The sequence below is a fragment of the Sycon ciliatum genome, chromosome 2, assembly GCF_964019385.1.
Source record: "Sycon ciliatum chromosome 2, ocSycCili1.1, whole genome shotgun sequence".
In the NCBI taxonomy this organism is placed as follows: domain Eukaryota; kingdom Metazoa; phylum Porifera; class Calcarea; order Leucosolenida; family Sycettidae; genus Sycon; species Sycon ciliatum.
The window spans coordinates 11,687,024-11,707,752 of record NC_088644.1 but is presented as its reverse complement, the minus strand read 5'-3'; the positions used below and the strand labels follow the sequence as shown (position 1 = coordinate 11,707,752).

At 48.8% G+C, this 20,729-nt stretch overlaps 3 protein-coding genes across 6 annotated transcripts in view; 1 reads left to right on the top strand and 2 right to left on the bottom strand.

Moving 5' to 3' along the window:
- The window catches only part of LOC135808705 (sushi, von Willebrand factor type A, EGF and pentraxin domain-containing protein 1-like), a 40,151-nt gene extending 33,806 nt beyond the window's left edge, over window positions 1-6,345 (top strand). For all 4 annotated transcript variants that reach the window (XM_065321929.1, XM_065321930.1, XM_065321928.1 and 1 more), the window contains 2 exons: window positions 591-3,455; window positions 5,323-6,345. In XM_065321929.1, coding sequence (XP_065178001.1) covers window positions 591-3,455; window positions 5,323-5,957 — 3,500 coding nt within the window. In that variant the 3' untranslated portion in view covers window positions 5,958-6,345. The remainder of the gene's footprint in view (window positions 1-590; window positions 3,456-5,322) is intronic.
- A 535-nt stretch (window positions 6,346-6,880) lies between these two features.
- Window positions 6,881-7,441, bottom strand: LOC135810375 (ribosome biogenesis protein SLX9 homolog). The gene has a single exon (XM_065323868.1). It carries the CDS (start codon window positions 7,439-7,441, stop codon window positions 6,881-6,883), a length of 561 nt encoding a protein of 186 aa, XP_065179940.1.
- Window positions 7,442-9,470: 2,029 nt separating this feature from the next.
- Window positions 9,471-20,065, bottom strand: LOC135808709 (uncharacterized). The gene is made up of 13 exons (XM_065321934.1): window positions 19,873-20,065; window positions 16,262-16,348; window positions 15,919-16,010; window positions 15,433-15,617; window positions 14,389-14,453; window positions 14,017-14,143; window positions 13,520-13,650; window positions 13,297-13,360; window positions 13,020-13,099; window positions 12,420-12,763; window positions 12,086-12,170; window positions 11,283-11,459; window positions 9,471-10,105 (listed from the first exon to the last, which is right to left on the bottom strand). The coding sequence occupies exons 1-13, from the start codon at window positions 19,897-19,899 to the stop codon at window positions 10,073-10,075; spliced, it is 1,497 nt and encodes a 498-aa protein (XP_065178006.1). The 5' UTR covers window positions 19,900-20,065; the 3' UTR covers window positions 9,471-10,072.
- Between the last annotated feature and the right edge of the window lie 664 nt (window positions 20,066-20,729).

Genomic DNA, 20,729 nt, shown 5'->3' with positions numbered 1-20,729 from the left:
TGTATTTACTCCCTGGTGGGGGCAAGCCTCCTGTACATCACAACATGTATTTACTCCCTGGTGGGGGCAAGCCTCCTGTACATCACAACATGTATTTACTCCCTGGTGGGGGCAAGCCTCCTGTACATCACAACATGTATTTACTCCCTGGTGGGGGCAAGCCTCCTGTACATCACAACATGTATTTACTCCCTGGTGGGGGCAAGCCTCCTGTACATCACAACATGTATTTACTCCCTGGTGGGGGCAAGCCTGTACATCACAACATGTATGTACAGTTGCGCTCATTGAAATCCGACCCAAAGTGCAAAGCTGGCACCCTCAACTAACTTCTACGGCCCTTGACGTCCCGGAAGTGGAACGAATGCGGCTGGACGTACACATGTACAAATACAATGATGTACTAGTAATCGGAACTGGTCCAGGATGCCGGCTTTGCACATCGGGGGGGGGGGGGGGGATTTCAGTGAGCGCAACTGTGCGTTTTGCTCATTCCAACAAAAATACAAATCATGGAGTGTGTGTGTGTGTATGTGTGTGTGCGTGTACGCTTGTTGGCATGTGTGATACTTTGCGTTGTGCCTCTGCAGCAATCCTATGCCCTGATCTATCCAATCCCAGTAACGGAGCTGTGCTAGCCAGCCCAGCAGGCAGTCGAGCTGTCAACACCATCATAACTGTGACATGCCAGAGTGGCTATCGACTTGCCGGCAACACTGGAGTACTGTACTGCAGTACTGAAGGTCGCTGGAACACAACCATGCCCAGCTGCGAGCGCATTACTGGATGTAGAGATCCAGGAGCGGTCGCGAACGCCAGGCAACGCTTCGACTCCTTTGCCATCGGTGGACGAGCGGCGTATTCGTGCGAGGACGGTTTCTCGGCGGTTGGCGCGCGGCTCATCACATGCCTGGCGACTGGCGAATGGAGCGGCCCGCCCCCGTTCTGCAGGCCCGTGATGTGCCCGGAAGTGCCTCACCCGGACAACGGTAGAGTGAGGGTAAGTCACCGTGGCTACAATGGCCTGGCTCACTATAGCTGCAATGCGGGATACACCCTGTCAGGACGGTCACCGCGCGCCTGTTTGAGCAGTGAAGCCTGGTCAGGACAGATACCCCCTGAGTGCATACCCATATCATGCTCGCAACCTCCCGCGGTTAGCAATGGCCAACTGACAGAGGACAGTGATACATCGTACACGTTCAATTCGACTGTGCGATACCAGTGCTCGCCCGGGTATCAGCTGTCGGGTACGAATGAGCTGCGCTGCCTGGCCAGCCAGGAGTGGAGCTCATCAGCACCTCAGTGTGTCGTTGTCACGTGCCCCGCTCTGCCCAGTGTGCACAACGCACAGGCGCTGAGCACCGACGCCAACACTGCCGGCACCGTCGTCACGGTGCAGTGCCAGGCCGGACACACGCGCAGCCATGACGACGAGATCCGCTGCGATGCGTCAGGCCAGTGGAGTGCACCGCTGCCGGCCTGCAGTCCGGTTGGCTGCGGCAATCCCGGTGATATCGCCAATGGTGTTGCCACCGGCGCCTTGTACACATATCCAAACTCAGTGGTGTACTTCTGTGATGATGGGTATACACTGATTGGCAATGATGAGCTGAACTGCCAGGCAAACGGCCGCTGGAGTTCACCAGTCCCGTCATGCAGTCCAGTTGAGTGTCCCGATCCTGGCCCAGTGCCTAATGCACAGCGGAGTGGAGACACACTCGTCTATAACTCACGGGTTACGTATACCTGTAACCCTGGCTACAATCGCCGTGGCGATGACACACTTGTGTGCCAGGCGGACGGCTTCTGGAGCCGGCCGCTGCCGGACTGTATGGTGCGTAGCTGTCCGGATCCGGGACAGATAGAACACGGACAGCAGCAGGCCAGCAGCAGCTTTGTGCCTGGTGGTAGCGGCGTTCGGTATCGCTGTGATACTGGCTATGAGTTGAGAGGCACTGCCTCACTGACGTGTAGTGACAATGGCGAGTGGAGCGCTCTTCCACCAGAGTGTGCACCAGTTAGCTGCGGCAGCCCTGGCACGGTGGCAAACGGCGTCGCAACCGGCACAGCGTTTGCATTCGGCGACGTCGTGGCATTCAGCTGTGACCTTGGCTATCAGCTATCGGGTAGCAGCTCGCTTTCCTGTTTAGCTGACGGCTTCTGGGATGCACCTCTCCCAACCTGTGGCATTATCACCTGCGACGACCCTGGCCAAATCAGTATAGGGAACCGAGCAGGTGAAAGCTTTGCCTACAACAGCCTAGTGAGCTACAGCTGTCCAGAGAGGTATCAACTTGTCGGACCAGAGGAATTGACATGCCTTCCCAATGGTCAATGGGATGGAGCGCCGCCTCGCTGTGAGATCGCTGCCTGCATTGACCCGGTAGACGTGAGCCATGCCACAAGAGAAGACCAGGCTAATTTGAATTTCCCGATTGGCAGTTCGGTGGTCTATACATGTGCAGCCGGCTACTCCATGACTGGTACGGATCGAGTGGAGTGCTTGCCGACAGGAGATTGGAGCATTCCGTATCCAGTGTGCGCTGAGATACTGTGCCAGGAACCTGGCATTCCACGCAATGGACAGCGGACAGTACACGTCGGTCCCTTCACAGTCGGTAGTCAACTGACGTATTCCTGTGGTGGCCCATACATCGTGAGAGGGGAGGCCAGCCTAACCTGTCTCGCAACTGGCCGGTGGAGCGCTGAAGCGCCGCGCTGTGATGTGGCGCGGTGTCCAGAAATCGGCCCGGTCGACAACGGCGAAGTCATGGTGGGAAACCGCAGGCCCACCTCGATAGCAACAGTCTCCTGTGATCTTGGTCACGAGGCGAACGGCAGTATTCTATTGTTCTGCACGGATGAGGTGGAGTGGGCACCGCCAGTGCCCAGCTGCCTGCCAATAGTCTGTCAAGCACCGGCCAGCCCTCTTGTCATCGTGTCCGACGGGGCACGCCTGACCGAGTACAGCTATCTAGCGTCGATCACCGTTGGCTGCATAGCTGGCTTTGAGCTTAGCACCGCACAGACCAGCAGCACCAGTGTACTGTGTGGTGGCAGTAGCCAATGGGAGCCTAGCACCAGCTGCCAGCCAGTCATGTGCGCAGCACCAGTCGTCACCAGCGGTGTACAGGTGACGGGTGACTACGCATACAACTCGCAGGTCAACTTCTCCTGTGCGGGCACTGCACGGCTTGTGGGCGCTTCGTCGGCTACGTGTCTAGAGACTGGATCATGGTCGGCGGGCGCACCCACGTGCCAACCAGTTTGCTCCGACCCCGGCGTACCCACGTCTGGCACTAGGATAGGCGCAGCAGCACGTGATACATTTGCAGTTGGCAGTACAGTGACGTACGTGTGTGACCGGACGCATCGCTTAGTCGGGACAGCCACCCTGGAATGCACAGCATCCGGCAGCTGGAGCGAAGCAGCACCAACATGTGAACTAGGCAGTGAGTACAACAGTATACTAATTATACAATTATACATAATCTTGTTGCCATTATACTAGTGTGGCCCAGCCAAACTGCATGTAGAGCAATTGGGTATTCCACTGCCCTGTGCCATGCTACATCCATGTACTCGCACATTTACATCACTATCATTCCCAATAGCTCTCCCACAGACAATAATTATTATGAACATTGGATATTCATTGAGGGAGTGGGAAAGGGAAAAAGTCTGAAGAAAAAATTGACTGTCACCAGCAGGACTCGAACCAGGGACTATGGATGCTGGGTACATGTACAGTCGTCCCTCTCTAATCCGGCACTTGTTTATCCGGAACCCTTGCCAACCGGCGCACTTTCTGACGAAACCGATTTTTTTCGTTCAATTCCTACATCTTAATGCGGCACTTGAATTCCGCCTCCGGCAGTGACTTTTTTAAACGAATCGCTCAAACTGCGCGTAGTTTGATATCATAATCCGGCAGTCGTTTTAATTTTTTTTTAAATTTTTATTCCCCAAAGGCTTTCGCCTATCGAGGGGGTTTCCAAACTTTCCATAATACCAAATCTGTAAAAGAAGTGATGAGCAATACAATAGGTGAGCAAAGAAAGAGAAAAAGACATAGTCTAGGGCAGAGCTCTGCGCTTGAGCATAAAATTATGATTGTAAGCTTGCCGTAAATCGACTGTGCGTGTGTGTGCAGGAGTACGTATACATGTGAACATGTTCTCTGTTTTACTTTATCACTGTGTATATTCCTGGAGAAAAGTTGAGAATATAAAGCCGTGCACCAAATACTGGGGTCGACACGGAAAAACCCTGTGTTTTGACGTATGATACATGCATGCAATTGGGTAGGGCCGGGTCAGAGGGCAGGATTTCTTAATCCAGCACCCTCGTTAATCCAGCAGAAAATGCCGTAGCAAAAGGTGCCGGATTAGAGAGGGACGACTGTATATGTATATCCAATACCTAACAGCACTGTCAGACTAGTACAGTGTAGTTAGTGTCAATGTTTCCCAAGTAACAGCATTCTGAAATCTGCACCCATGTAACACAACACAACATGCGTAACAACAAACACACACACGCATCCACCCTGATCACCTGGCCACATGGTATGTGCAAACGTTTGATCATTTGGTGACGCACAGGCGAACCAATAAAGCCTGACAGCTGCCCAACATACCGGTACACTTAAAAAAAAGCCCATTGGACAATGGTGTCACAAGGCGTACTATGTGCAGTAAATCTCGGTATTTAATAAAATTTACAGAAGTTGCATGTTGGTTTTTCCACAAACTCGGACTAATAATAATTTGCGGGATTCGCATTGGCATCGCTTGAATGTTCAGAAACACAGAAAACTAGCCTTCGCTTCCGCAGGCCACCACTATGCCTACGCCTTGTACACCTTAGTGGCAAATGCAGACCTCACAAGTGAGTCAGGGGAGAGTAGGTGAGTCTCTCAACCAATCGGGCGTGTAAAGACCCATAACACTGTAAACTGCATCCTTGTTACCCTCACTCCGAGCTGTGAGTAGACTACCCAGTTGACCGTGGGTGTCGGCGCAGTTCACCACGCATAAAAGTCTTTACACGCTCCCTGCTACCAGCGCGGGTCTCGAACTCGGGACCTCCTGATTCGCAGGCAGGCCTGCAAACCAATCGGCCATATGCGTTGGTCAAACTCGGACTAGCACCAAAAATGTGATAAGTAAGCCGGACCATAAGGCATTATTGTTCTGAGTGAAACCTGCTTTGTTTGCACACTTCACAGGCGACTTGCTTTCCAAAATCCATGCACATTTCAGTTCTAAGATCAGGTCGTGGCTCCTTCCTTGTCCTCTTTCCCCTGTGCATGCGCAGACTTCCAGAATTGCCGTGAGGTGCTGGACGGTGGTCACACACAGTCTGGCCTGTATCCTGTGCGGGGCCTGTCTCTGTGGTGTGACATGGACACCGACGGTGGTGGCTGGTTCGTCTTTCAGCGGCGTAACGGCACACTCAACTTCAACCGCACCTACGAGGAGTACCGCACCGGATTCGGACGGCCGGACGGCGAGTTCTGGTACGGCATGGTGCCGCTGCGTCGACACCTGCAAGGCTCACTGAGCGACTTGCGCATCGTTGTCGAGGCATTCAATGGGGTAACCGCATACGCAGAGTATGGCATATTCCGCCTGGGCGGATCCAAGAAGCAGTACAGTTTGATCATAGGCGAATACACAGGGACGGCCGGTGACTCGCTGGACAACATTGCGCCGACGCATGCTGGCGCTAAGTTCTCTGCATACGATCGTGATGGTGATGGAGCAAGCACGAACTGTGCCCGTGATTTCGGAGGCGCATGGTGGTACAGTGATGTGTGCATTGGCAGCAATCTGAACGGAGTGTACAAGTTGCCCACGCAGCCACCACCATACGGTCTAACCTGGCCAACATACGTCTCCGAAGGTCCGCTGAAATCGGTCAGCATGATGATACGACGCAAACAACGCTGAAGGATACGTGCACGGCTACCAACCTAACACGATATGCTACGCGCGCACAACAGTGACTTCTGCTGATCTCACCACTGCTGAACCAGTATCGACATGCACATCACACTACAGTCTCTCAAGCTATAGCAGCGTTTACACAACAGAGAGCCCTGATTAGTTTTCGCTGTTCCAACTTCTAAGCACATACCGGTATCATGCACACAGACAAGCACTCAGAAGCTCACCGCATATATTCAATGAACGATTATAATACTTTACATGCTGTAAGCAATACAAGTTAGTTTAAGCTAGGCTACTGCTGATGTGCTACATTAAAAAAAAGAACTTTTGTTGCTGTTTCTTGGGATGATTATTCTGCTGGAAGAAAATAAATTTTCAAGCCACTGCATATGACCGTCCTGCAGTGCATATGTGCATTGAGCTACCAGCTGAACACAGACTCGCATGTTATAGAACAGGTGGGAAAAATAACAAAGACTCAAGCGTACCAGACGTTAGGCTGTATAACGTGCAGACTTTCTCAAGGATATGAACCTAACACACACACACACACACACACACACACACACACACACACACACACACACACACACACACACACATGCATACACCACAAGCACACACACACACACACACACACACATGCATACACCATAAGCACACACACTTGTACTTACACACACACACACACACACACACACACACACACACACACACACACACACACACACACACACACACACACACACACACACACACACACACACACACACACACACACACACACACACACACACACACACACACACACACACACACACACACACACACACACACACAGCACACACACACACACACACACACTAGACAGGTAAATAGACCAACAGGAACTACATCACCGTCAGTTGGCGGCTCCTGCAGGATCAGCTACTTGTTGTCATGTTCGACTGCAGGCACCGACTGATTGCCTTCAGAGGGTCGGTTTTGAACTGTTGATTCCCCAGCACTGCTTGAAATCGTTTGCACTCATCGGCGAGAACCATTTGGCGTTTATTTCTGGATACAACTTTAGCCTGCCGCTGCAGGTTCTTTTCTGCCTTCTCTTTCGTGGTGCCAGGATCTGTGAATATTTGAGCCACCTCGTCCAACGCATCCTGCAGCGGCCTGACATCACCGACAACAACAGTTTTCCGTCGTTTAGCTGCTGCTTTCTGTTCCAGCTGGTTAGAGTGAATGGCCCCCAGCTTTTTTAGCCATTGGTTGCGGCGATTCATTCTCTTGTTCTTCTTGCCCACTACTACCTCGTCTTTCACGTCCGCTTCCTTTTTCGCCTCCACTGTCACGTCTGATCCCTGGCCCTCTTCCTTGTTCAACTCACTCATGAGATCCGCCAGTCCATAGTCCATAGGCGCATCAATGTCCTCCACGCCATCATCAGATTTGGAATAGTGATATTTCGTTCTTTGTCGCTTCACCTTCGGCATGATGAGTAGTGAATAAGTCTCACAAGATATCAGAGCAGCTACACTGACTTGCAAGTTGCAGGATAAAATTAGAAGAAGCAAAACAATTCCATACGTTCGATCGAGGCAGGGGAATGAGAAAATCATTCAACAAACACTCCAAAACAATAATCAAAACTTTTTCACGCGTGTATACATGTATACATGACGTCATGTCCAACTGCAGAGTGCAGACGTAGACGCGCCGGACCGGGAAATCCCCAAATCGCAGCCATCTCTCGTCGCATGATGCGGCATCGCTGACTTCTTCTGTGAATGGTATTTTCGCATCGCACGCCTCCATCGCATCGCAAAAAGCGTCTGAATCAAACCAAGAGTACATAACCCCCCCCCCCCCGGCCTTGGTTATGCAAGATATGTACTTGTGACTTATGTACTCTTGATCAAACTCAAAGTACAGACCAGTACTCGTAGACCCAGGTGCTCGAAGTCCGTACATGGTATCCTAAGTTCGTACGCCCATAATTTCATGTTCTGTTATTGTATTCGACTCAAATATTTTATGGAGGGGACAGTGTGGTATGTTCTCCTCGCGTACCAATTTTCAGGGATCTACGATCAGCAGAAGTCCCATACCACGGGAGTGGGTTTTCGAGTGTCCATACGAAATACAAATTGGGTTACATTTCATGCAAAAATCAACTTTGCCAAGACCGATTTCGAACGGACACAGCGTCAAACAGACCTTCACTCAATCATCAAGAGCCAGCTTAGAGCTGACAATGGCCAGAGGAGAAGAATTTACAGAGAACCACCTATCCTTGCAGAAAGGTTGACACTCCTGGCATCTCCACCACTGTTTTCCCGCGGTTTTCACAGCGCAGCTGCTTCTTCTCTGAGCCGACTAAAAACAGCTTGCATTTCGGCAACAAACTACGCTTTTGCAAGAAATACCGGTGGAGGCACATGCCAAACATATCCCTTCGGTGCTTTCGTCGTAACCGAGGGATTGCAAGTTAGCAATTAGCAGAAATATGTGTGTATTTCGAGTCACCTCTGATCAGTCCGGACTTAGAGTACCCTCTGCGACACCAAATTTTGATATGGAAAATGAGCGAACTCCAGAGAAACAGATCGGATCGAAAGATGGCCTGGTTCAATTGAGCCTGGCCTCAAAACAAACTTGGACAAGATACCTTCCATCCACGAGCAGGATTCTGGCAAGTGATCATTGCTAGTGTGAGTTTCAGCTCGGCAAACACACACTGTAAACGTGTACGGACTTCGAGCACCTGGGTCTACTAGCAAGAGTAGATCTACAACCAGTACAGAGTGTGCAACTCGGGATGGTACACTTGCTAGACTATTGTAGTGGATCTACTCGTACAGACTGAGTCTGAGGTAGACTCAAAACTCAAAAGACGAATCGAATTTCGGAATGCAAAACCTATACTGTAAATCAACTATAAATTGTAACTTCTTTAGTCATTGAGGCAAATGATGCATGGATGCATGTGAGAGCACAAAAGTTTCATTTCGAGATCGGCCAAAGTTTCTCACCGGCCAAAATTTGTTGATTTACAGTAACATAATAACTACTGTAGTGCAGTATGGACTCTTGATAATAAAGGGATAATTATTTTTCTTCCAGCAGCAGAATAATCATCCCAGGAAACAGCACCGTGTCACAGCATGTAGCGTACAATAGCTGCAGATTCATCTGCCATGAAGAGTAAAATAAGCTCCCTGGGAGCGTGTACTCTTGCTGGTACTACTGTACCGTAAGAACCCGCACTGCTCTGGGGAGGACCTTGATTGAGAACATTCTCGATTCAATAAAGCCAGGAATGTTACAATACATAAAACTCAACACGAAAGTGCAAGGCGGCGTGGCACGGACTGCATTGAGCTCTAGTATAACTATAAGGATCTTCTACCAACTACCCGGACCCATGATCGGTCAATGAATTATAACACGCCAAGGCCCAAGGGCATCAGGAAGTTGTGTCTTTTCCAGAAATGACAGACAACAGTGGACAGCAGGGAGGCGTGACATTTTACAACTCCCTGGTGGACAGGGGGTGTATACCATTGTTATGACACGCACGAGTCAAGAAAAGAATGCCTCATACACGCTATACACTGCAACAGCTCATCGATGTGGTACGGCATTAGCATAATCCGTAAGATGTGTATCTCAAGATTGGAGGCGTGACACCAACGTGCACTAGACCATTCATGCCTCGAAGAGGAAAAACGTCCCGCAAGTCAAAATACAACACAGGACAAAAAGAGATTGTGCACTGAAGGACAACGGTTCCCTGGCATCAAACCTGAATGCTGCCAGCATTAGAAGTTAGAACATGCACAGAAGCCTTGCTTGGTAGTTTAACATGTTTTTTTCTCGATTTTGACAGCATGTTACAAGGCTGCCAACCAGGTTATGGTTGTAGTCAGGAGCACTACGCGTCCTCGCCTTGTAACATGCTGTCAAAATCGAAAAACAAGTTAGAACATGTACACGACAACATGTACAGAGCTGGGCTCATGTTACATTGGCCAACAACTCGATGGAATTCGTCAGAACTCTTGACGGAATTAGAAGAAAAACGCATGGATTCGCAGTTCCACTGGGCACTTCCACCAGGTTCCCTAATGAGATTTCTTCTTCTTCTTTGCTGGTGCCTGCAAACAAAGAACAACACAAGGACACAAAATGGAAATGCCGTTGAAGTCCGGTATGGTACACCATACATACACACTGGTGTTGCTGCATGCAGACTGGTCTTCAGCCTGAACTGTGATTGTTTTACCATTGTCGGAAGTACTTCCTCCGTATACAAAAACTTCGTGACTTTTTTCAACGGTGTTTTTGAGCAAGAACCTGCTCAACGAACCGCACCAAAGGCTGTCATCGACAACCCACATTCATGTTGAGGTAGGTTTGGTTGATCTCGAACAGATTCTCTACGGAAGCCATGTGTGCGAGGACGTTGCCGACAGGAACTCACGAGTCAAATGACAAAAAAATAACACTTACTTGCTCGAAACTGACACCGTGACGAAGTGGAGCTCGCGCCTGGAGCACGGAGTCACGACTCACGCGGCACTCGCTGCCCTGAAACAGGCCAGGCTCGTACTTGCGGTGCGCGGCCCCATACGCAGCGTGACAACATAAATCGGTTCAGCTCGCACGGAAAGATGAAACATTTGAGTCGTCGTGCAACCAGCGCAGACTCCGGATCGGATTGTCGACGACCTGGCTTTCTTCGCCTCTCTCAACTCCAGTCGGACGTCTCCGTTGTGGCCTAGGGGAATCGCAGGGACCTCGTCGAAGCCGTTGTAGAATGCTGGGAGGATTCTCCTGCCGAGAAAATGCGAAGCGTGTGGATGTGCTTGAGCGACTCGTTTTACGGCATAATGGAGGTCGCGGGTTGGAACGACTGAATATAGTCGACACCGATTCGTACACAGCTCTGGAAATGAAGAGTACGCTAGCCAAAGTCCCGCGTCGGATCATCATTGCAGCTGAAAAGAATCTGAACAAATTGCGAGCAGAAGCAGCGACTTTTGGCGATGCGGTGTCAGCGTCGTCAGGTGACAATGACAGGAGCGACGAAGACTCTGAATAAACTCAATCTCATTCGCCTGAGTTGCTTTTTCTTTGTATATAGCTTGTAAACAGGTTAGACAATGCCACGAGTGTTATTCCAAGTCAAACGGAACAATTCCAGAGCTATGCGCAGCCTTAAAAAAAAGTCACGAAGTTTTTGTATACGGAGGAAGTAGCGATGTTCAGATCGTTATAATTTCAAAACACTAAATGCTTGGGAGGCTAACACAAACACCGGCTAACACTTACAGCATCGGAATCAGCATCACTGGACTCTTCCTTGACCTTCTTCTTTTTCTCCTTTTTCTCCTTCTTTTCCTTCTTGTCCTTCTTCGCTTTCTTTTCTTTCTTGTCCTTCTTCACTTTAGGTGTTTCCTCTGCACTTTCTTCCTCGGCCGAGGAGGAATCTGCAGGCGTGTGCTTTCTCTGCCATGTCAGAAACACAACACAACAAACAGTGACCAGAGACAGTGAGGAACAAACAAGATCACTGCCAGGACTGCCAAGAACAGATGAAAAGTCGTGACTTTGGAGGAGTGAGCCTCACACAGAGGAGCAGGGACAATGTGCACAATAAGCATCATCACCACAAACTACATGGCAACAGCGCATAGAATACCCGAACTCAGACCAAGAGTACATAACCCCCCAAGAGTGTGCAACTCCACTATGGGTGCTGTCCCGACAGAATTTCAAGTTGATGTCATTTTTATGATGCAATGCGCACTGTACACGGATTGTCAGACGAATCCGGAACCTGTGGTGGACCAAAACCCGTCGTATCCTGTACAAATTATTGCAAAGAAAAACGTGTGAAGAGTTGATACCCGTACACATGTTGTAAATCACTGGTGCAAGGAGCATTGCATCATTAATAATGACGTCAACTTGAAATTCTGTCGGGACAGCAGGGTATGCGGGAGTTGCACACTCTTGGGGGGTTGTGTACTCTTGCTCAGACTCAAACCACCAGGAAACTGCTGTGCCAGCACGGTGATCGCCATACATACAGACCATACTTTGACCTGACTGCTCATTCCAGCACCACTCACCTTGGCCAGAGCTGGAGTGACGGGAGTTCCGGGTGTGGGTACGTCCATATCCTCTTCGGCCTTCACCTTCTTGGAAGGAGTGCCACTAAACAATACGCAACGCACAACACACACAGGCAAAGAATATGAGACCGGTCAGTGCCAATGGCCCTCACAATTGATGCTACCACACAAAACATTGATATGATACAAAACCCATACACCCATACATGTGTGCGCTTGCTCGTTGTCAGAAAATGGTCAAGCGGGTCTACCCGTGAAAGGGGCGAGAGAGAGTCAAATTCAAGATTCACACTCACACACAGACACACATATGCACCCACCCACAACATACCTGTGGTCAGCATACGTGGCGGACCAGTCCTTGGGCGTCTTCTCATTGGGCTTGCCATGCTTGGTGAGCTTGCCCTCGGCAATGAGCTGCTTCTTAGCAACGGCATGTGGCCCGAGACTCCACTTGCGCGGGTACACATCACGCTCCATGATCACACGCTTGATCTTAGCCACTGTGCCGTGGTCTACAGTTGCCATGACAGCAGTCGTCATGAGTGCAATGCCGAGCGCGACTGCCTCGCCTTTAGTGGACATGATGACAATCTCCTGGTTGAGCTCAATGCCGGACTCGTAACGCAGCAGACCGGGGATCATCAACTTTGCACCATAGCAGATAGCATTCACCTGGATAGATAGAGATGTCACAAACACAACAACTTTCTTTTCAAACCCAGCACTTTGATCTTCCAAGGGGACCTTGCTCAGCTAACTAGAGGTCCATTCCCTTACAGGCTTTGTTCAGTTTTAGGGCAAACGTTGGTGTACAATTCAGTGAAGAATATTCACGGTACGGTGTACAGGAACAATACACCCGGCAGCAGGGCAGCAAATACCAGGAAACCGCAGCGCTGCACAGCATCACCACAGCACACACACTTACAGCACTGTCCTTGACTACGAGTCTCTTGTGTCCCGTCAGCAGTGCCTCCAGGGGCTTGACCACGCGGCGCATGTACGTCTCTGTAGGCATCAGGATAGGGCAGAGGGAAGCATGGGGCACCATGAGTGTACGCATACACACACACATGCACACTTCAGACTTCATTTTGCGATTAGCCTTAATAGCAAAAGTGTTGGCATGTTTGAACACATCATTGATGCGCAAAGAGCCAGAACACAAAAAGCAGCGCAAGCTCAACGGTATTACTCTGCCTCACCATCTTTGCAGTTGTCAAGTGACCACTGGGCATCAAGAACGTCGTGCATGGTGACCAGACCCTCCTGCAAACAAACACGTGCACATACACAAGTGAATGAACGTCTGAATGTATCACCAATCTCGCGCTTATTAGCTCACCAGCACAGGCGACGATGAAGACGGACAAAAACAATAGAAGTGGACCATCAAAAAGACAGACAGACATACGCTGTGGTACATACGTTTTCATTCTGAATACCGGATCGGACACGACGCAGCTCCTGCATATGAGCGCCAACACCCATCAGCAGACCAATGTGCACGCACAGTGTTCGAATGTACGTGCCAGCCTCACAGCTAACCCAGAATACACCTGCACAAAGACAGACAGGAAAACGTTAGTGCACACTCTCACACTCATGGATTGAAATTGATACTGCAACTTTTCATAACAAGACACCGTGGAAAATACATTATACATGTACATGCACTAGGATACTAAAATACTTAAAAAGAACACAATACAGTGCAACTCCAGCTGCAATATTAGAATAAGTTGGCACTCCCAACGTGCCAAATTAGGTGTAGCCAACTTTTTGAAACACACGAAATATTTGTGATATTTCGAGCAGAAGACACAGTGCTAGAAGAATGATCCTGCCTGGCAATGCACAGGTACATGTGATCAATTACAGAAGCGCTAGTGCTGTGCACATCCACAAACAAGTACCAGCCATACCTAGATGTCTGTCCTGGTCAAACTCAAACAGTTTGCTCTCGTAGATAGTTCGTACTCGCAGCTGACGCTTGACAGCAGAAATTAGAGGTGGTCGCTGGAAGAGTGCACCGGTCAACTGCTCAATTGTCTATAGAAAAAGATGGCAAAGCAGGGAAAGAAGAAAAGGTTTTACTGTATTGCAAAAATAGCAACAACGCTCGAACTTGATCATGGTACATTATGAGCCAGAGGTTCTACTGGATTGGCTTTCTCTGAACCAGTTTATCTTCTGCAATGTTTGCAAAGGAGCAAGGATCGTCTTGGTCAAATAGTTCCAAGTAGAGAAAAACCTCAGAATCTCACACTGATTTGCTCCAAGTCTTTGTGGCTTACCCGTGCAAGCTGAGTGTTATCCTCCACTGCACTGTGTAGACGTACAACGCACACATACTCCTTTCCTGTAGTGATACGCACACACGTGCACACACACACACACACACACACACACACACACACACACACACACACACACACACGTGAGAAGACAATAATGGATATCTATAAAACAGCAACAAATAAAATATAATAAATTATAGCAGATCCAATTTCCTCCAATAGTGACACTGCTCTATTAGAAGACCTTGCTTGTATTATAAGACCCCGAGGAGGTCTTGGAAAAAAATCATTCAAAAATCATTACAAGATTCCCTAGAACACTGAAAGATTATGTTGAAATAGTGGACTTGAATACCTCTCACACTGTCTCAACAAAGATAAAACTGGGCTCCCTGTTTACTAACATACGGTTTTAGCTCAACTGTTAACGGCAGGACACATCAAGGAGAGAAAGAAAGAAGGAAAGAAAGAGAGAGGTGAACACAAATACACATGCACACACACACACACACACAAGGAAGACGATGAAACATTGAGAGGGAGAGTTAGGGTGCGTTCTTATATTCTCTAGCTTCTCGGAGAAGAAGAAAAGGGAAGTCGAAGAAACTGGTATCATTTAAGAGTGGGCCTCAAAGAACTCCGAGATATTTTGCACATGTCAAGCAATAAGAAGCGCCAAAGGGGCCCGCGATCTTGAGTGCCACGAATGTAGTATGCACTGTGCGTATGCGAAAAGGGAGCTGCCTACACTCATGATGAACACATGGCCTTTAGCCGTAGTTCGCATGCGCTGATCCCAAACCGCGGGAATCTCCAAGTTTCAACCACCTCTGAAGCTTGGGAGGGCTTTGGAGAGCCTACCAAAAGTCAGAGAGGATATAAGAACAGCTCTCGAACCTTTCGGAGAGTCTCCAACTTTTCCGAAAGGATTTAAGAACGCACCCTGAGACAAAAGAAGACCACAAGGAAAGAAACTACTAGAGCCATCACACTACCTCCCCAACTACATGTACAGTGGTTGATGGCGAACAAGCAACTTACCAGCACCCTGCTGGGATTTTACTAGGCGAGTGGCACGGTCAATGCAAACAATCAAGCAGCCCGTGACCTTTGGGTCGAGTGTGCCACTGTGGCCAGTCTTCTCTACACGCAGGATACGCTTGATCCATGCCACGACTTCGTGAGAAGATGGGTTTGCTGGCTTGTCAAGGTTGATGAAGCCAGATCTGAACAAGTACACGCAAAAATATAATAATGGCACACATAAGCAGGCTAAAGCATGAAAAACGTGCATTGTAGACGAGTCTCAAATCACAACGTGATATCCACAAACGTACCAGTTAGGTGTCCTAAACAGTGCAAAAGGCAGCAAAGGTCATTACAGCTTATTGGGCCACTATGAAATCCTTAGTAAGATGGAGATTCCTTACACACACGCATGCGCAAGCAGCACACAGGGGCCAAGAAGGACTTGACATAGCAGAGACCTACATTACAAGGACTGCTACCTTCTCCAGATTGCCTTACTTGACATATTCGCCGATGGGTCTCTGCAATGGCGAGCAGCCCGATGTCAGGGGTGTGTAGTGTCCCGTACGTACATTGAGAGTGTCGAAGTTCTATCGGACACCAACGCAAGAATTCAAGCAAATAAATCAAAAGAAGAGACAATGGAGTGAGGGACAAGACTGGCAGCAGAATACGTTTCATAAATTATACCAAAAGGATAGGCCTCCAGATGCACTTGCATGATACTAGTGCGTTCCAATGAAAGCCAGGTATTGAACATGATGCAACGGCTGCTGTGTTACACATGGTTCCATATACCAGATACCAGCCGTAACAAAAAACCTGTCCACTGTTCCCTTACCTTCAACAGGAGAGGCCAGTCGGATGTGGCCAATTTCGGGGTTGTTGATGACGGAGCAATCACAAAACTAGTGTTCTCCTGTGCATCCTATAACAGCAAAAATCGGCACAAGAGACAAATGCAAAACCGAGTAACAAGACTGCCATTATGCCAAACAAGTACGCAACGCAAGTATTGTGCATCACCTCTTACAGTGATGTTCAGAATTTACAGACACTGCCTGAAACCAAGCTAAATAGAGAGCTGAGAGTTGTATCGTAAAGTACCACTGATCTGCCCCCTGCATAATTGTCGCCCCTGTCAAACTCTCCACCCGTGAAGCGACTACTTCAGTAGTATGCGACTCAAAATACGGTGTTGAACTGACGCGAGTACACCGCTGTACACAGTACCTGCCAGTGCAGGTGTGCATGTGGATGGAAACGCGTGCAATCCAGCACGGCAAGTTGATCTTTCATGCAGTTGTGCATTGTTCTGCACTTATCAGCCTCGATCTATTTTCCACCATCGAAAAACCAGCTGGGAACGACACAGCGTGGGGGCAGATGACAGTACAGTCAGACCTCGCTTAACCGCACACATCTGTTTTCCACAAAAACATCCGGATAGGCGAGGTAACCGGATAACTGAACACACATACTGTATATGCATGTGGCATGTCAAAAGTAGTGACATCATACATACATGTAGACGGGTCCTATGCAGTACGCCTAGCGTGCCCAGTATGTAAAACAAGCGAGAAAAATGACAAGTGCATGCAACTAGTTAACTGAGTGCTGTCCGCACACACCCAGCAGGTCAAGGACCTCATTTGCTTGTACAACTCATTGATACTAGCTTCTGCAGGCGCTAGCCAGCCACATGCAACCGGATACGACGAAGCATTTTGTACACATTTTAACCAGTTTGTACTTGGTCCGTTTCATCGCAATTGTCGCTTATCTATCGCAACTAAGAACAATAGTTATTTTATCGCTCTGTAAAAGTTCCAATACGCATAGTGAAGGAGCATGATACAGGATGCCTGTCCGCCACAATAAAAATAATTCAGCGATGGAATCTGATGAAGCAAGTCGAGAAAGGAAGCAAGGTTACAAAAAATATACAAAACAAACAGCGACGGAGCGCGTTCTTGCACTCACGCTTTAGTTTATCCGACTCTGGCTCTGTATCACTCGAGCCAATGTCACTTGAGCTGACATTCGCTGGTGTGTATAGCTGCTGGCGTAGAGTATATCTTGCTTTCTCCGCTAGGCGTATGGCAGCGATGGGAAAGGAACAGTTGTGGCTGTCACTTTGGAACTTCGAGGAACGTGGGCAGCGTGACCCGTGTGTCACCACTGTGTGTTTCAACAATGTTTTTGAATCAGGCACACATCCTTCTCCAGACAGCTGTCATGCGCTCTGCTGGATACGCTGACCATGACTCTTGTACTGCCGCTGCCAGGTCGGACAATGTCTTCGTTGCCACCATCTCGCCATCAGTTTGCAGGCTTGCAAAGAATGCCAGGTCGTTGCACTTGCAGTTCAAACGTGGCGAATGAGCTGGCTGGCCTGGCCGTGACTGTCACGCTCTCAAGGTCAGGATGTCGATTTCCCCTGCTACAGTTCCGGTCTTTGAGCTGCGCTTGGCTGTTCGCTGCAGTGAATGTGTGCACTGCAGTGCATTCACTGCAGCGAAAGGTTCCCCACTTTTCCATCACAATCATACAAATCGTGATGCCACTGGCGCTAGTCGCGATGTTTTTTTTTGATTTCTGGTCTCCTTTGATCTTGCCATCACAAACTCCCAAACGAATGTGAGTTAGATATCGATATCGGACTGGGTTTTACCTGTCAAAAGGTGCGTGGGAGATAAGCAACAATTGCGATGAAACGGACCAAGTACACAAAATCATGCACCGGTGTGCGGATCGCGAGGTCCGGTTATGTTGTATGCACAACATATGCTGCACATCGGTAACCAGCGATTTTCTTCCGGATGGCGAGGGATCCGGATAAACGAGGACCGGATAAACGAGGTCTGACTGTACTTTGGAATGGTCCAACAGACGTTAAATTTTACCTAGTTGCCAGCAATGAAGAAAACGCGGCAAGGACAAGACACAACTCAATGCTCCATTTGGGCCTGGTCATACATGCACAGGGGATCCGCTTTGATGGTGAGGTTCTGCAGCAGCGAACCTTGTGCCTCTCCAGCGGAACCACGTGTGCATGGTCACACAAATAGACAGGACAAACTCGTCTTTGGCGGAACATGAAAGTGAAGTGGACTGTGGTGTAGTCAACTTCGCTAATAACGACTGCGTATATAACGACAATTCGCGAATAACGACAGAATTCCCATGCCCAGAGCAAAGTCCAATCTAACTGGAATACATTCCGCGCATATAAGCCCATGGGCTAATATATGAAATAATGCATTTTCCGGGAAAATATCAGTAACAATGGTTCGTTTTTAGCCCTGGGCCTATATTCGAATTTTGAAGGCAGCTAGCATGCGAAAAAGTACAAGTCCGTGCGCGGTTGTCCGCCTACCATAGGTACCGGTACTGGTAATGTAGTCTGCACTGACATGCTGTACTACGGTGTTTGGGTCTGTTTATTAGCCCATGGGCCTATAAACGGAGGTGGGCTTATATCCGGATATAGGCCCATGGGCTTATATGCGCGGAACTACGGTAATAATGAGACTTCGGGTATAACGGCACTTCGCGAATAAGGACACTTTTCTGATGCCCGTCGGGTGTCGTTATACGGAAAGTTGGCTGTGTACTTTACAGTAAATCCAAGAGGTCAATGACTACCTTCCACACATTGTATTGCATGGGTGCCGTACGCATATAAAATTTTCGTAGGAAGTGCATGTGCAGCAGAAAGCGGTGTTATCCATTGAAGCGAAACTGCAGAAGCGAGAGTGCCGCTCCCAGCATTTTGGAGGCAGCAGATTTCAGTTTTTGCTGAAGGGGTAGCTCCGCTTTTCGCAGTTGCCATGGTACTTCCCGCTCCTGCTACATCGCTTCAGCGGAACCGCTACTTTTGAGTGCATGTGTGACTGGGCCCTAATATGGCGTAGCAACGTTACACGCGACACACATGACATCATGTGATGAGGCATGGTGTTCTGCTCATGTAGCGCACAACATGTTTGTATGTCAAGTACTACCGGTATAATATCGAGTTATCCTATACCTGAATGTAATTATTACAGGACTATGCTGGTACATGTGCATTTCGGAATAAATTGATGTGCACATGTGATCATAACTGGCACGCATGAAGGCGTGTTGGATGCCCTTATGCGGAATACTCGCTGTATCCGGACCCCTGACAAGGGGTCTCTGACCAGAAGTGGCCAGAAATTAGATGCTTTGTAGTAGCAAAAATTAATATTCCCTGATATCAACACATTTTACACCTCAAAATCAAAGTGATACCCGTCGGGATACGAGTATGACAAGTCCACGGGATGCTCCAAAGGAAATAACTTATTCCCAACGAGCCAGTGAGAGAACTGGTCCAAGCAACACGTTATGACGAAAAGTCGTCAATATGCCTGTGACACAAATTCACTCGACTGCACGCACGCATGCACACACAGAAATTCTCACCTGAACTTTATTGCTTGACTTTCCCATCTCCCACAGCCGATTCACGCGGTTCTACACCACCTTCCTTCCAGTGCTTTATTTCTCTGCTCCCGACTCACTACGAGGATCTGGAAGAGAAGGCCAGCTATTATCGAAGCATTGGAAAATTATTGTTCACCAAACCCTGTTGATCTATTCCAAAAGGATCTGCATTTTTCAGCCTCGGATTCACATGGTAAAAAGTACTAAAAACAACTCGCACGTGCACGTGCCGCCCGTACGTTTTGTATGTGCGATTCGTTTCCTTTTTTTTGCGAATCTGCGTCAACATGGTCAAGTCGCCTCGGCAACCGACAGCCATTCAAATCTAGCCCGGCCTTGGCCATGCGCCAGACCTGCAAGCTTCATGCACTTCTTTTCAAACCAATTCGGCTGTGTGTGTGTTCACTCATGAATAGGCAAGCTAGCTGGCCAGTAAACTGGTGAAAGAGTCCGCGACAGTGTGTTCAGCCTGAGAGAAATGTAGTGAGAATCAGGTTTGGCTTGACAGCAAACTAGGACATTCCTCTCGTGTTGTTCCTCTGTGCCATGGTTTTACCGTTGACCTGCGAGAAAGCTGGTCTGCGATAATCACTTGCTGGATCACTGCGTATTCTTCTCATCCGTCATTTGCTGAGTTTTAGTGTTACTGTGATGGGCTTTTAGTCCCTTTCCTGCTCATTAGTCAGTGAATTTCATAGTCGTTCACCCGGTCAGGATGGAGATAGATTCGGGAGCTCCGGGGAGCTACAAGGAGAGTGACTTTGAACGACCTGGTCCAGACCTTTTCGTTGCTCCTGGAAAACCAACCAGTGGAGCGTGTGGGAATGATTTGGACA